Source organism: Culicoides brevitarsis, chromosome 3 (assembly GCF_036172545.1).
Source record: "Culicoides brevitarsis isolate CSIRO-B50_1 chromosome 3, AGI_CSIRO_Cbre_v1, whole genome shotgun sequence".
In the NCBI taxonomy this organism is placed as follows: domain Eukaryota; kingdom Metazoa; phylum Arthropoda; class Insecta; order Diptera; family Ceratopogonidae; genus Culicoides; species Culicoides brevitarsis.
In genome coordinates, this window is record NC_087087.1 from 7,855,951 (window position 1) to 7,869,272 (window position 13,322).

At 33.0% G+C, this 13,322-nt stretch overlaps 4 protein-coding genes across 7 annotated transcripts; 2 read left to right on the forward strand and 2 right to left on the reverse strand.

Annotated features, from left to right (window-relative positions):
* The first annotated feature begins 45 nt into the window (after positions 1–45).
* LOC134833925 (uncharacterized) lies at positions 46–6,711 on the forward strand. 2 transcript variants are annotated; one of them, XM_063848429.1, is made up of 4 exons: positions 46–151; positions 327–1,164; positions 1,222–1,616; positions 5,568–6,711. In XM_063848429.1, the coding sequence occupies exons 2-4, from the start codon at positions 331–333 to the stop codon at positions 6,535–6,537; spliced, it is 2,199 nt and encodes a 732-aa protein (XP_063704499.1). In that variant the 5' UTR covers positions 46–151; positions 327–330; the 3' UTR covers positions 6,538–6,711. The 2 variants fall into 2 exon arrangements, with proteins under 2 accessions (XP_063704499.1, XP_063704500.1); XM_063848430.1 differs by having other exon boundaries at positions 52–151; positions 385–1,164.
* Positions 6,712–7,200: 489 nt separating this feature from the next.
* On the reverse strand, positions 7,201–8,263 carry LOC134836103 (zinc finger protein 91-like). The gene has a single exon (XM_063851305.1). The coding sequence runs from the start codon at positions 8,213–8,215 to the stop codon at positions 7,217–7,219; it is 999 nt and encodes a 332-aa protein (XP_063707375.1). The 5' UTR covers positions 8,216–8,263; the 3' UTR covers positions 7,201–7,216.
* A 99-nt stretch (positions 8,264–8,362) lies between these two features.
* On the forward strand, positions 8,363–10,392 carry LOC134836102 (ATP-dependent RNA helicase abstrakt). The gene has a single exon (XM_063851304.1). It carries the CDS (start codon positions 8,408–8,410, stop codon positions 10,253–10,255), a length of 1,848 nt encoding a protein of 615 aa, XP_063707374.1. The 5' UTR covers positions 8,363–8,407; the 3' UTR covers positions 10,256–10,392.
* On the reverse strand, positions 10,253–12,536 carry LOC134836104 (annexin B10-like). 3 transcript variants are annotated; one of them, XR_010162252.1, is made up of 4 exons: positions 12,432–12,536; positions 12,319–12,373; positions 10,741–12,264; positions 10,253–10,698 (listed from the first exon to the last, which is right to left on the reverse strand). XR_010162252.1 is itself a non-coding variant. In XM_063851306.1 (3 exons), exons 1-3 carry the CDS (start codon positions 12,441–12,443, stop codon positions 11,372–11,374), a joined length of 960 nt encoding a protein of 319 aa, XP_063707376.1. In that variant the 5' UTR covers positions 12,444–12,536; the 3' UTR covers positions 10,253–11,371. The 3 variants fall into 3 exon arrangements, 1 of the variants encoding a protein (XP_063707376.1); XR_010162251.1 differs by having other exon boundaries at positions 10,253–10,594; positions 10,637–12,264; XM_063851306.1 differs by having other exon boundaries at positions 10,253–12,264.
* Between the last annotated feature and the right edge of the window lie 786 nt (positions 12,537–13,322).

The following is a 13,322-nucleotide window of genomic DNA, read 5'->3' on the forward strand; positions in this document are numbered from 1 at the left end:
GCATTGATGACGACACGAATTGGGCCTATTGCGCACTTCAGAACGTTATCAGTTGAAAACCCGCGATTGAAGAACGTGAAAAAACTAAAATTTTAGGAAATTTAATAGAAAAAAGGAGATTCAAGGACGATTTTTGTGTCCAAATCGTTCGGTAAGTAATTTTTCGTTCAAAATTTATAAAAATTTTCGGATTTGGGTTGAAAATTTTCTTAAAAATTGGTAAAAATGGAAGTTTGCATGAATAACGGTTCTTTAAATGCGTCTCAATTTCATTATTCCTGCAAAATTTCTCTAATTTCATATTAAAAATCGTCAAAATTTTGTAGAAATATGGGAAAATCATCAAAAAAAGGCAAATTACCATCAACAACTTCTTCTCCACAGTTGACTCCGTGCGTCGTTCGACTCAACAGACGAGAATTCCAACTCGCATCCGCAAAATATCTCTCTCCAAAAGCAAAAACTCCGCCAAAAAAGCTCCAAATTCGTCGTAATTCTGACAGCAGCATCATGGGCGACACCGATTCTGACGAGGAACGTTTGGAAATTGACGAATCGGCAATTCAAGAGCCTCCCGCCGCCGTTTCCATGCCAAATCTCGACACTTTTCATCGTAGTCCCGTCAAAAGTGCCAAAGGTGTCTCCATTGATTGGGCTCCCGAACGCAATCCAGTCTATGGTTCAGCTGAATTTATTCCGCCAAAACCAAAAACGCGCGCGAAAAGTCTTCGAAAGGAGTTTGTGGATGCCGGCACGCAACACAGAGACGATGACACGATGAAATTTTGCGATACTTGCATCAAGGGACAAAATTATCAGATGCAAGTCGAGATGATTTTGCTGAAACATGGCACGAGTATCGAAGAATTGACGGGCGGCGGGGAGATTGGACCAGATTTTGTCGAAAAATTCACGCAAATTATCAATAATCCGAAGCCGAAACAAATTCAAGTGAGCCAGATGCAAGTTCAACGCATCACAAAACGTGCTTTGCCGGGACTTTTGCCGCTTCCGAATATTGAAGTTGGAGCTAAAACGACAAAAAATGACATTAATGATGCGAAAGTCCCTCAAATTGGTGAAAATTTGAACAAAAATCAAGGATTTGAGTACACAGAAGAGAATATTCGGATGAGTCAAGTGCAGTATATGCCTTTTAATACGGTAAAAATTATTTTTTTATTAAAATTCTTAAAAATTTATCTCAAAATTCAATTTTAGACCGTAAATCCATTCAATTTGCAAACTTACCAACCAACTTTTACCTTCACGAATAACGCATTGATGGGAGAAACGACTCCAAATTATCAAACAACTCCTTCGGAATCGCCAAGTATGGGTTTGAACTTTTATGTTAACACTTTGAATGACGATGAACCGGAAAATGATGCAAATGTAACACCTGATACCCCTAAAAATGATGAATCTGATAAGAAAAGCGATGTTGAAAGTGCTCCAATTGGAGAAAGTACTCCAATTAACACGTCAGAAGGCAGCGAGACACCATTTGGGGGAGAAATTAGTAGCGAAGCAACTCCGAAAAAGGTGTCGGAAGAGAATGAAGCGGATGATGCACTCGTTATTGCGACAGATGCGGATTTCGTTGAAGGGTTTGAGTGAGTAAAAGTTGTTTTTTGTTAAATTTTTGATTTTTTTGAAGAAAATTTAGGATTTTAAGGCTAAAATATATTTTTTGAGATCGAAAAATTTCATTTCGAGATCAAAAAATTTTATTTTGAGATCGAATTCAAAACTCAAACTGTGTCAAAAACTGTGTCAAAGCAATTTTTGTCAAATCTTGCTCCAAATGGATAAAAATTTGTCAGAGGGCTCTAATTTATCATTTTTAATCATTTTATAACTCAAAACTGCCAAAAAATTAAAACTGAAAAAAAAATTTTTTTCTTTGACACAGTTTTGATTTGAAAACTAAATCAAGAGCAAAACTGTGTCAAAAACTATGTCAAAAACTGTGTCAAAGCAATTTTTGTCAAATCTCGCTCCAAATGGATAAAAATTTGTCAGGGGGCTCTAATTTATCATTTTTAATCATTTTATAACTCAAAACTGCCAAAAAATTGAAACTGAAAAAAATTTTTTTCTTTGACACAGTTTTAATTTGAAAACTAAATCAAGAGCAAAACTGTGTCAAAAACTGTGTCAAAGCAATTTTTGTCAAATCTCGCTCCAAATGGATAAAAATTTGTCAGGGGGCTCTAATTTATCATTTTTAATCATTTTATAACTCAAAACTGCAAAAAAATTGAAACTGAAAAAAATGTTTTTCTTTGACACAGTTTTAATTTGAAAACTAAATCAAGAGCAAAACTGTGTCAAAAACTGTGTCAAAAACTGTGTCAAAGCAATTTTTGTCAAATCTTGCTCCAAATGGATAAAAATTTGTCAGAGGGCTATAATTTATCATTTTTAATCATTTTATAACTCAAAACTGCCAAAAAATTGAAACTGAAAAAAATTTTTTTCTTTGACACAGTTTTGATTTGAAATCTAAATCAAGAGCAAAAACTGTGTCAAAGCAATTTTTGTCAAATCTTGCTCCAAATGGATAAAAATTTGTCAGGGGGCTCTAATTTATCATTTTTAATCATTTTATAACTCAAAACTGCCAAAAAATTGAAACTGAAAAAAATTTTTTTCTTTGACACAGTTTTAATTTGAAAACTAAATCAAGAGAAAAACTGTGTCAAAAACTATGTCAAAGCAATTTTTGTCAAATCTTGCTCCAAATGGATAAAAATTTGTCAGGGGGCTCTAATTTATCATTTTTAATCATTTTATAACTCAAAACTGCCAAAAAATTGAAACTGAAAAAAATTTTTTTCTTTGACACAGTTTTAATTTGAAAACTAAATCAAGAGCAAAACTGTGTCAAAAACTGTGTCAAAGCAATTTTTGTCAAATCTTGCTCCAAATGGATAAAAATTTGTCAGGGGGCTCTAATTTATCATTTTTAATCATTTTATAACTCAAAACTGCAAAAAAATTGAAACTGAAAAAAATTTTTTTCTTTGACACAGTTTTAATTTGAAAACTAAATCAAGAGCAAAACTGTGTCAAAAACTGTGTCAAAAACTGTGTCAAAGCAATTTTTGTCAAATCTTGCTCCAAATGGATAAAAATTTGTCAGAGGGCTCTAATTTATCATTTTTAATCATTTTATAACTCAAAACTGCCAAAAAATTGAAACTGAAAAAAATTTTTTTCTTTGACACAGTTTTAATTTGAAAACTAAATCAAGAGCAAAAAAACTGTGTCAAAGCAATGGATAAAACTTTGTCAGGGGGCTCTAATTTATCATTTTTAAAAAACTGTGCAAAAAAAGCAATTTTTGTCAAATCTCAAAGAGCTCCAAATGGATAAAAATTTGTCAGGGGGCTCTAATTTATCATTTTTAATCATTTTATAACTCAAAACTGCCAAAAAATTGAAACTGAAAAAAATTTTTTTCTTTGACACAGTTTTAATTTGAAAACTAAATCAAGAGCAAAACTGTGTCAAAAACTGTGTCAAAGCAATTTTTGTCAAATCTTGCTCCAAATGGATAAAAATTTGTCAGAGGGCTCTAATTTATCATTTTTAATCATTTTATAACTCAAAACTGCCAAAAAATTGAAACTGAAAAAAATTTTTTTCTTTGACACAGTTTTAATTTGAAAACTAAATCAAGAGCAAAACTGTGTCAAAAACTGTGTCAAATCAATTTTTGTCAAATCTCGCTCCAAATGGATAAAAATTTGTCAGGGGGCTCTAATTTATCATTTTTAATCATTTTATAACTCAAAACTGCCAAAAAATTGAAACTGAAAAAATTTTTTTTCTTTGACATAGTTTTAATTTGAAAACTAAATCAAGAGCAAAACTGTGTCAAAAACTGTGTCAAAGCAATTTTTGTCAAATCTTGCTCCAAATGGATAAAAATTTGTCAGAGGGCTCTAATTTATCATTTTTAATCATTTTATAACTCAAAACTGCCAAAAAATTGAAACTGAAAAAAATTTTTTTCTTTGACACAGTTTTAATTTGAAAACTAAATCAAGAGCAAAACTGTGTCAAAAACTGTGTCAAAGCAATTTTTGTCAAATCTTGCTCCAAATGGATAAAAATTTGTCAGGGGGCTCTAATTTATCATTTTTAATCATTTTATAACTCAAAACTGCCAAAAAATTGAAACTGAAAAAAATTTTTTTCTTTGACACAGTTTTAATTTGAAAACTAAATCAAGAGCAAAACTGTGTCAAAAACTGTGTCAAAGCAATTTTTGTCAAATCTCGCTCCAAATGGATAAAAATTTGTCAGGGGGCTCTAATTTATCATTTTTAATCATTTTATAACTCAAAACTGCAAAAAAATTGAAACTGAAAAAAATTTTTTTCTTTGACACAGTTTTAATTTGAAAACTAAATCAAGAGCAAAACTGTGTCAAAAACTGTGTCAAAGCAATTTTTGTCAAATCTTATTCCAAATGGATAAAAATTTGTCAGGGGGCTCTAATTTATCATTTTTAATCATTTTATAACTCAAAACTGCAAAAAAATTGAAACTGAAAAAAATTTTTTTCTTTGACACAGTTTTAATTTGAAAACTAAATCAAGAGCAAAACTGTGTCAAAAACTGTGTCAAAGCAATTTTTGTCAAATCTTGCTCCAAATGGATAAAAATTTGTCAGAGGGCTCTAATTTATCATTTTTAATCATTTTATAACTCAAAACTGCCAAAAAATTGAAACTGAAAAAAATTTTTTTATTTGACATAGTTTTTATTTGAAAACTAAATCAAGAGCAAAACTGTGTCAAAAACTGTGTCAAAGCAATTTTTGTCAAATCTCGCTCCAAATGGATAAAAATTTGTCAGGGGGCTCTAATTTATCATTTTTAATCATTTTATAACTCAAAACTGCTCAGTTTTAATTTTAAATCAAAATGTTTTAATCATTTTATAACTCAAAACTGCCAAAAAATTGAAACTGAAAAAAATTTTTTTCTTTGACACAGTTTTAATTTGAAAACTAAATCAAGAGCAAAACTGTGTCAAAAACTGTGTCAAAGCAATTTTTGTCAAATCTCGCTCCAAATGGATAAAAATTTGTCAGGGGGCTCTAATTTATCATTTTTAATCATTTTATAACTCAAAACTGCAAAAAAATTGAAACTGAAAAAAATTTTTTTCTTTGACACAGTTTTAATTTGAAAACTAAATCAAGAGCAAAACTGTGTCAAAAACTGTGTCAAAGCAATTTTTGTCAAATCTCGCTCCAAATGGATAAAAATTTGTCAGGGGGCTCTAATTTATCATTTTTAATCATTTTATAACTCAAAACTGCAAAAAAATTGAAACTGAAAAAAATTTTTTTCTTTGACACAGTTTTAATTTGAAAACTAAATCAAGAGCAAAACTGTGTCAAAAACTGTGTCAAAGCAATTTTTGTCAAATCTTGCTTCAAATGGATAAAAATTTATCAGAGGAGCGTTTCGACCAAAAAAAAAATAACTTTTTTATCAAAAAATTTGATTTTCTCACTAAAATTTTTATATTTTTCTCATTTTCAGGGATAAAGTACCCGAAGTAACTCCCTCAAAGCCTGATCTCAACAAAAGTTTGGAACGTCAGAGCATTTTGGCCTATGAAGAAGACGACAACACGCCTCGTCGCAATCGTTTCGCCAAAATCGGCGCTCAAGGAAACTCATCTGCACAAAATCCTAGATTTTCTTCCAACAAAAAGCAAAAACAACGTCGTCCTCGTTACAATAACTCCCCTCCTGGCTCAAATATGGATGACATTTCTCCCTTCAAATCGAATCTCTTCCCTCAGATGCATCCAAATACCGTTTCGGGCAACAAATCCAACGCCAGCTACGAACTTTTCACCGAATTCACGAAGGTTTGTCGTGACTTTCTGTACAAAACTTGCACCGGCAACAGCATCAACTGCAACGGAAACCACAAATTCCCCGACGCGGCATGGGTTCAGCTCAAATTAAACGAAATGACGTCGGATGAAGTGCAGAAATTCATCAAAAGTTGTTACAAAAGTGTCGCTTGCTGCTTGCGTTACTTCCCGATTTTGTCAAAATATTTCGGAACGCACAATTTAAAGCATCTTTTGGTCGAAGCAATCGCAATGGCGGAATCGGATCAACTTCTTTTGATAAATTACAAATGGATTGTCGATGGATTGATTCGGGCGCGCGTCGCTCCGAACATTGCAGTGACTACGTTGCTGGAAAAACGTAAAAATTTCAGTCCCTATGCCAATCGGATGGTAGTTGAGATAATTTGCAAGACAAATTTGGAAGGTTGTTTCTTGGAAAAGTTGATCGAAATCTCGGAAAATTCGAGTGAGGTATTCGACATTGACATGTTTCACAAATTTATGGTGTTGGCAATGAAGGACAACGTTAATATTGAGGGATGGAAAATTTTGATCGAGAATATTTTGGAAAAATTCAACCAAAATGAGGAAATTCTACCAAATTTGGATCATGAGTTGATCAATACTTTCGTAAATCACATTTAGATAATGTGAAAATTGACTTTTTGATTATTATTTTTTTCTTATTCAAAAGCAATAAATAGCTAAAAATGTTCCTTAAATTAATTAAAAACTCTTTTAACTCTATTATATCTATAAAAATTATTAAAATTTTATTTCAAGTACTAAAAATTTAATTTCAAGAAATAAAAATTTTATCTCGAGTACTAAAAATTTAATTTCAAGTACTAAAAATTTAATTTCAAGAAATAAAAATTTTATCTCGAGTACTAAAAATTTCATTTCGAGTACTAAAAATTTAATTTCAAGTACTAAAAATTTCATTTCGAGTACTAAAAATTTAATTTCGAGTACTAAAAATTTAATTTCAAGTACTAAAAATTTAATTTCAAGAATTAAAAAAATTATTTCGAGGATAATAATTTAATTTCGAGGATAAAAATTTAATTTCAAGTACTAAAAATTTTATTTCAAGTACTAAAAATTTATTTTAAAAAATTAAAATTTTACCTCGAGTACTAAAAATTTAATTTCAAGAAATAAAAATTTTATCTCGAGTACTAAAAATTTAATTTCAAGAATTAAAAAAATTATTTCGAGGATAAAAATTTAATTTCAAGAATTAAAAATTTTTTTTCGAGTAAAAAAAATCATTTTTGAACTAAAAATCATTTAAAAAAAGTAAAATCTCATTTATTTTTTCTCAATTACAAAGCAATAAATAACAATCTAAGCTTGACAAATTCCTCAAATTCGATCCCGGCGGTGCAACTGGCAATTCCGGATGATTTTTCTTCAAATGACTCCTCAAAGTCTGTCCCGTAGAAAAACTCTGAGGACAAACGACGCATTTAAACCTATTTGGACCATGAAAATGTCGATGTTGCCTCAGCAGCTTCATACATTTGAACGTTTTTGAGCAATTTTCACACGCGAACGTCTTTTCCGAGTGAACTTCTCGCTTGTGATATCCCAAATACTGCTTCGACTTGAACGAATCTTTACAAATTTCGCAAACAAAACTCCTCAAATCCGTATGAATCGAAGAATGCGTCACTAAACGCGATGCGGAGATGAATCCTTTGCCACAAATCTCACAGAAATGCGAAAATTCACCCGTGTGTTTCATCGCCGTGTGAAAAGTCAACGAATTTCGTGTCGAATAACTTTGCGGGCAGTATTTGCATTGATAATTGATGAGTTTCAAGTGTTTTTGGCGGATGTGAAAGAGAATTGCGGCTTTTGTGAAACATCTATGCCCACAATAATCGCAACTAAAGGGATTTTTCGAGGATTTTTGCGGTGAATGGGACTCTTGATGAACTTTAAAATACGAAATATGGACTTCTTTCCCACAAATTTCACAAAATTTGTATTTTTGCTTGACGGGTTTGGTTGGAAGTGCATCTTTTGGAGGAGGATCAGCTTCGATTTTAACAGGAAAGTCATCTTCAGTCTTAATTTCTTTCGTAATTTTACATTTTTCTAATACTTTTTCCGTTTTCTTGCAGGTTTTGTGAAAATTTTCGATACTTTTGATGATTTTAGTGCAGTTTGAACAAATTTTCTGTGGAACAACATCCTCGATGAACTCAAATTTGATGAAATTTGATAAAGTCTGTGAGAAATCCTTGAAATTTTTATCTTTATCCGTACATTTTGTTAAACAAATTCGACAATTCAGGTCCGTAAGTGTTGACATCTTTTATTTTTCTTCAAAAATTGACCAAAAACCATCAAATCTCACTAAAATTTTTGTTTGTTTACTTTTTTTTAGCCCAATAAACAATTAAAATCTTTAAAAACAAGCCCAAGTCACATTCTAAAGGCATTCAAAAACATCAACAAATCGTCGGCAAAACGATTTTCGTTGAAAAATCTCAAAAAATTCAAAATGAGTGACGAAGCAAGTACCTCGAGGAAGCGTTATCGACGCGAATCTAACAGCGACAAGAGCGATTTGGAGCCCGATGATTCTTACGAGCCTTATGTGCCCGTCAAACAACGTCTGAAGGAGAAATTGATAAAACACGGTCGCTTAATTCCCGTTGCCGCTGCCCCAAAATCCTCAAGCGAAAATGAAAACACCGACGAAAACTCGCAGGAAGCTTGGGGACGCAAATTCAACATTAGTTTACTCGATCAACACACCGAGCTGAAAAAAATCGCCGAATCGAAGAAAATCAGTGCAGTCGAGAAGCAGCTAAAAGAGGAGGAAAAAATTTTGGAAAGTGTCGTCGAGAAAAAAGCTTTAATGGGCGTCGCGGAGTTGGCAAAGGGCATCCAGTACGAAGATCCGATAAAGACGAGTTGGAAACCGCCACGTTACATCCTCGCCCGCTCAGAAATCAAACACGAAAGTATTCGCTTGAAGAATCGGATACTTGCTGAAGGTGACGACATCCCTCCGCCGATCACAACTTTCAAGGAAATGAAGTTTCCCAAAGGAATTTTGATCGGTTTAGAGAAAAAAGGCATCAAAAAACCGTCGCCCATCCAAATTCAAGGTCTGCCAGCGATTTTATCAGGGCGCGATTTAATTGGAATCGCATTTACGGGCTCCGGGAAGACTTTGGTGTTCGTTTTGCCGATCATCATGTTCTGCTTGGAGCAAGAAATCCGTTTGCCTTTCATCAGAAATGAAGGTCCGTACGGTTTAATTATCGGTCCGTCACGAGAACTGGCGAAACAAACGTACGACATCCTGAAATATTTCGCCCAGCACTTGCAACAAACAGGAATGCCCGAAATTCGTATCGGATTGGCGATTGGCGGCATTCCTGTGAACGAAACCATGAACGTTGTGAATCGCGGATGTCATATAATGGTCGCTACGGCAGGAAGATTGATGGATATGCTCGGCAAAAAGATGATAAATTTGGATGTTTGTCGATATTTGTGCATGGATGAGGCAGATCGCATGATCGATATGGGCTTCGAGGAGGATGTTCGAACGATTTTTTCGTATTTCAAAGGACAACGACAAACTTTACTCTTTTCCGCAACAATGCCCAAGAAAATTCAAAACTTTGCGAGATCAGCTCTCGTTAAACCGGTGACTGTTAATGTTGGAAGAGCTGGCGCCGCATCGATGAACGTGACACAAGAAGTCGAATATGTGAAACCTGAAGCAAAAATCGTTCATTTGCTTGAAACTTTACAGAAAACGCCGCCTCCCGTGCTGATTTTCGCGGAAAAGAAACAAGATGTCGACGCGATTCACGAATATTTGTTGCTAAAAGGCGTCGAAGCAGTTGCAATTCACGGCGGAAAGGATCAAGAAGAGAGAACTCATGCCGTGGATGCCTTCCGATCAGGCACAAAAGACGTTTTAGTGGCGACGGATGTTGCTTCGAAGGGTTTGGATTTCGCGGATGTGCAACATGTCATCAATTACGACATGCCCGACGACATTGAGAACTATGTGCATCGTATTGGGCGTACGGGACGTTCGTCAGGGCGAGGTTTGGCAACGACTTTTATCAATAAACTCGTTGAACAGTTTGTGCTGTTGGATTTGAAGCATCTTTTGATAGAGGCGAAACAGAGTGTTCCTCCATTCCTGCAAGAGCTGACGGCGGATTCGGAGATTGAGACGGGAAATTTGGGCGATGGATGCAGTTATTGCGGCGGATTGGGTCATAGAATTACGGATTGTCCGAAATTGGAAGCGATTCAGAGCAAACAGGCGTCGAATATTGGAAGGAAAGATTATTTGTCGAATACAGCTGCAGACTATTAACTTTATTTTATTTGTATTATGTTTCAAACTATTCATAGAAAAATGTAAATATTTATTCATAGGACGATACAAAAGTTGAAAATGTTTTTTTGATTTTATTTTAATTGATTTTTTTGAAAATTCTCAGGCTTGAAATTTTTTTTTAACTTTTAAAATGAATTTTTGTGGCTTTAAATGAGCTTTTGAAATGAACCTTCAGGGTCTTAAAATGAACCTTTAAGGTCTTAAAATGAACATTCAGGGTCTTAAAATGAACATTGAGGTCTTAAAATGAATATCTTAGCTTTTGAAATGAACATTCAGGGTCTTAAAATGAACATTCAGGGTCTTAAAATGAATCTTTTAGCTTTTGAAATGAACATTCAGGGTCTTAAAATGAACTTTGAGGTCTTAAAATGAACATCTTAGCTTTTGAAATGAACATTCAGGGTCTTAAAATGAACCTTTTAGCTTTTAAAATGAACATTCAGGGTCTTAAAATGAACATCTTAGCTTTTGAAATGAACATTCAGGGTCTCAAAATGAACTTTGAGGTCTTAAAATGAACATCTTAGCTTTTGAAATGAACATTCAGGGTCTTAAAATGAACTTTGAGGTCTTAACATGAATCATTTAGCTTTTAAAATGAACATTCAGGGTCTCAAAATGAACGTTGAGGTCTTAAAATGAACTTTTTAGCTTTTAAATTGAACATTCAGGGTCTTAAATTGAATCTTTTAGCTTTTGAAATGAACCTTCAGGGTCTTAAAATGAATCATTTAGCTTTTAAAATGAACATTCAGGGTCTCAAAATGAACGTTGAGGTCTTAACATGCATCATTTAGCTTTTGAAATGAACATTCAGGGTCTAAAAATGAACTTTGAGGTCTTAAAAATTATTTTTTAACCCTAAAGTTTACTTTGTCAAAAATTCTTTAAAAATTTGTACTTTTTTCTTTTCCTATATTTAAAAAATCTGTGAAATCCAAAAACTTTTCTATTATTGTATCGCCCTAACAAGCAACTTTTTAGTACGGAAAATTGTTCAAGCGTTAATTTAACTTTGGCACAATGCCAAAAAGGCAATATTTTACGAGAATTCATAGAGATTCGTGGAAAAACTTCAATTCAATTCGATTATGCATTCCCAATGATTGCACACAAGGCACGTTTATAGTCTCCCGAGCACTCGCTCTTGACGGCACTCAACAAAGTTTTGTCGTATAACCGTTCATACTCTGCCTTAATGGCTCCCAAGTCAATTTCGCAGCGACTTACGATGATCCGAATCAACGTCGAGTCATTCGTTCCCATGCCTTCCATCGCTTTGTGCAATCTTTTTGCGAAAAATCCCGGCGGCGATTGCACGCATTCCACAATTGCCAACATTGCGTTCAACAAATCGCCTCCCAACTCGGATTTCAAAGCTTGTTCGATCGTTTTTCCCGTCAAATTTTTGTATTCCTCGAAGACGAGACGAAGCTGCGCGAACGAATCATGCGCCATAATTTTATTGAAAACTTCTTCGTCGGTTCCCATCTTTGCGGCGCCCGCATTAAAGAGTTTTTCAGCATGTTCCTTGGCGAGATCTGGGTTAGTTTGACCTGCGGGATCGCGACATCCGGTAACAATCAACGTCAAAAGGCGAGCAAAGTCCCCGGAAACTTCGGAGCAAATGTGTTGGGCAAGCGGGCGATTGTACATGTCTTCATATTTCGCGACAATTTGCTTCATTTCGTCATTCGTGCGCGGGCAAATGATCTCGATCAAGGCTTCTTCGTCAGTTCCGAGACCTTTCATCGACTTATGGAGCTCTTGACACAAGAAATCAACTTCGGGCAACATCAAGCCGATTATGACATCTTCGAATTTGCCTCCCAATTCACTTTTTAAGTCCTTAATGAGGTCTCTGCCGTACTCTTTGAGAAAGGCGGCGATGATTTCTTGACGTTGGGAGTTTGAACGAGCACAGAGAATGTCAATTATTGCTTGTTCATCAGTGCCGAAGCCTTTCATGGCAGTTCTGAGTGCTAAAAAAAATTAAAAATCAATAAAAAATTGACGAGTGAAGATGAAAATCGTACCAACAGCATCAGCATTTGCATCAAATCCGCCGAAAGGAACAACTGTTGGGGTTTTCTGAAGGAAAAAACAAGAAATTAAACGAAAAATTGCAAAATTTAAGGCAAACACTTACAGAGTAATCCATTTTTCGCTGACAAAAGTGATGACGAAAGCAGAGCAGTCCGGTTTAAAATAAATTTCTGACTAAATGAAGATCAGCTGTGTGAATTTCTCTTTCGCAAATGCATTTCTAATTGCTGAAATTTGCTCCTTAATGGATGTCTGTCTGTTCATTTGATCAATTTTTTTACAAATTAATTAAAAAACTTTAAAATATCTTAAAATTTAGCTTAAAATCTCAATTTTTTAAGAAAATTTTTATTTTTTAGTAAAAATATTTAAAAATTTGACCAAAAAAATCGAAAAAAAAAAATATTTTCAAATATAGTTTAAAATTGTATCAAAATATGTCAAAATTTAATTTAAAAAAAATTTTTTGAATCAATCAAAATATTATAAAAATTTACTCATAATTCAAGATAATTTTTTTATAAAAAAAAATTTGAAAAAAAATCTAAAGAGATTTAAATTTTTAAAAAATTTAAAATTTTAAGTCAAACAACTACTTAGAAAATTCAAGCAAAAATTAAAAAAAAAAAATTTGTAATTCTTTTTAATAAAAATTGAAATTTTTGGTCTGAAAGTTTTTAAAATTTACTAAAAATTCAAAATTTATCTTATTTTTTTTTATAAAACTTTAAAATTTTGAGTCAAACTTTGCCTAATATTGACTAAAAATTCAAGAAAAACTAAAAATTTTTATGAAAAATAAAATTTTTTAATCAAGTTATCAGTGAGTTTTAATCAGTGAGTTAAAAATTCACTAATATCCAAGAAAATATTAAATTTCTTCATAAAAATTTAAATTTTTAGTCTTAAAATTCTTAAAATTTAAAAAAATCTTAAAATTTTTATAAAAAATCGAAAAAAATTAAATCCAAAATACGCTCAAGTAAAAACCAAA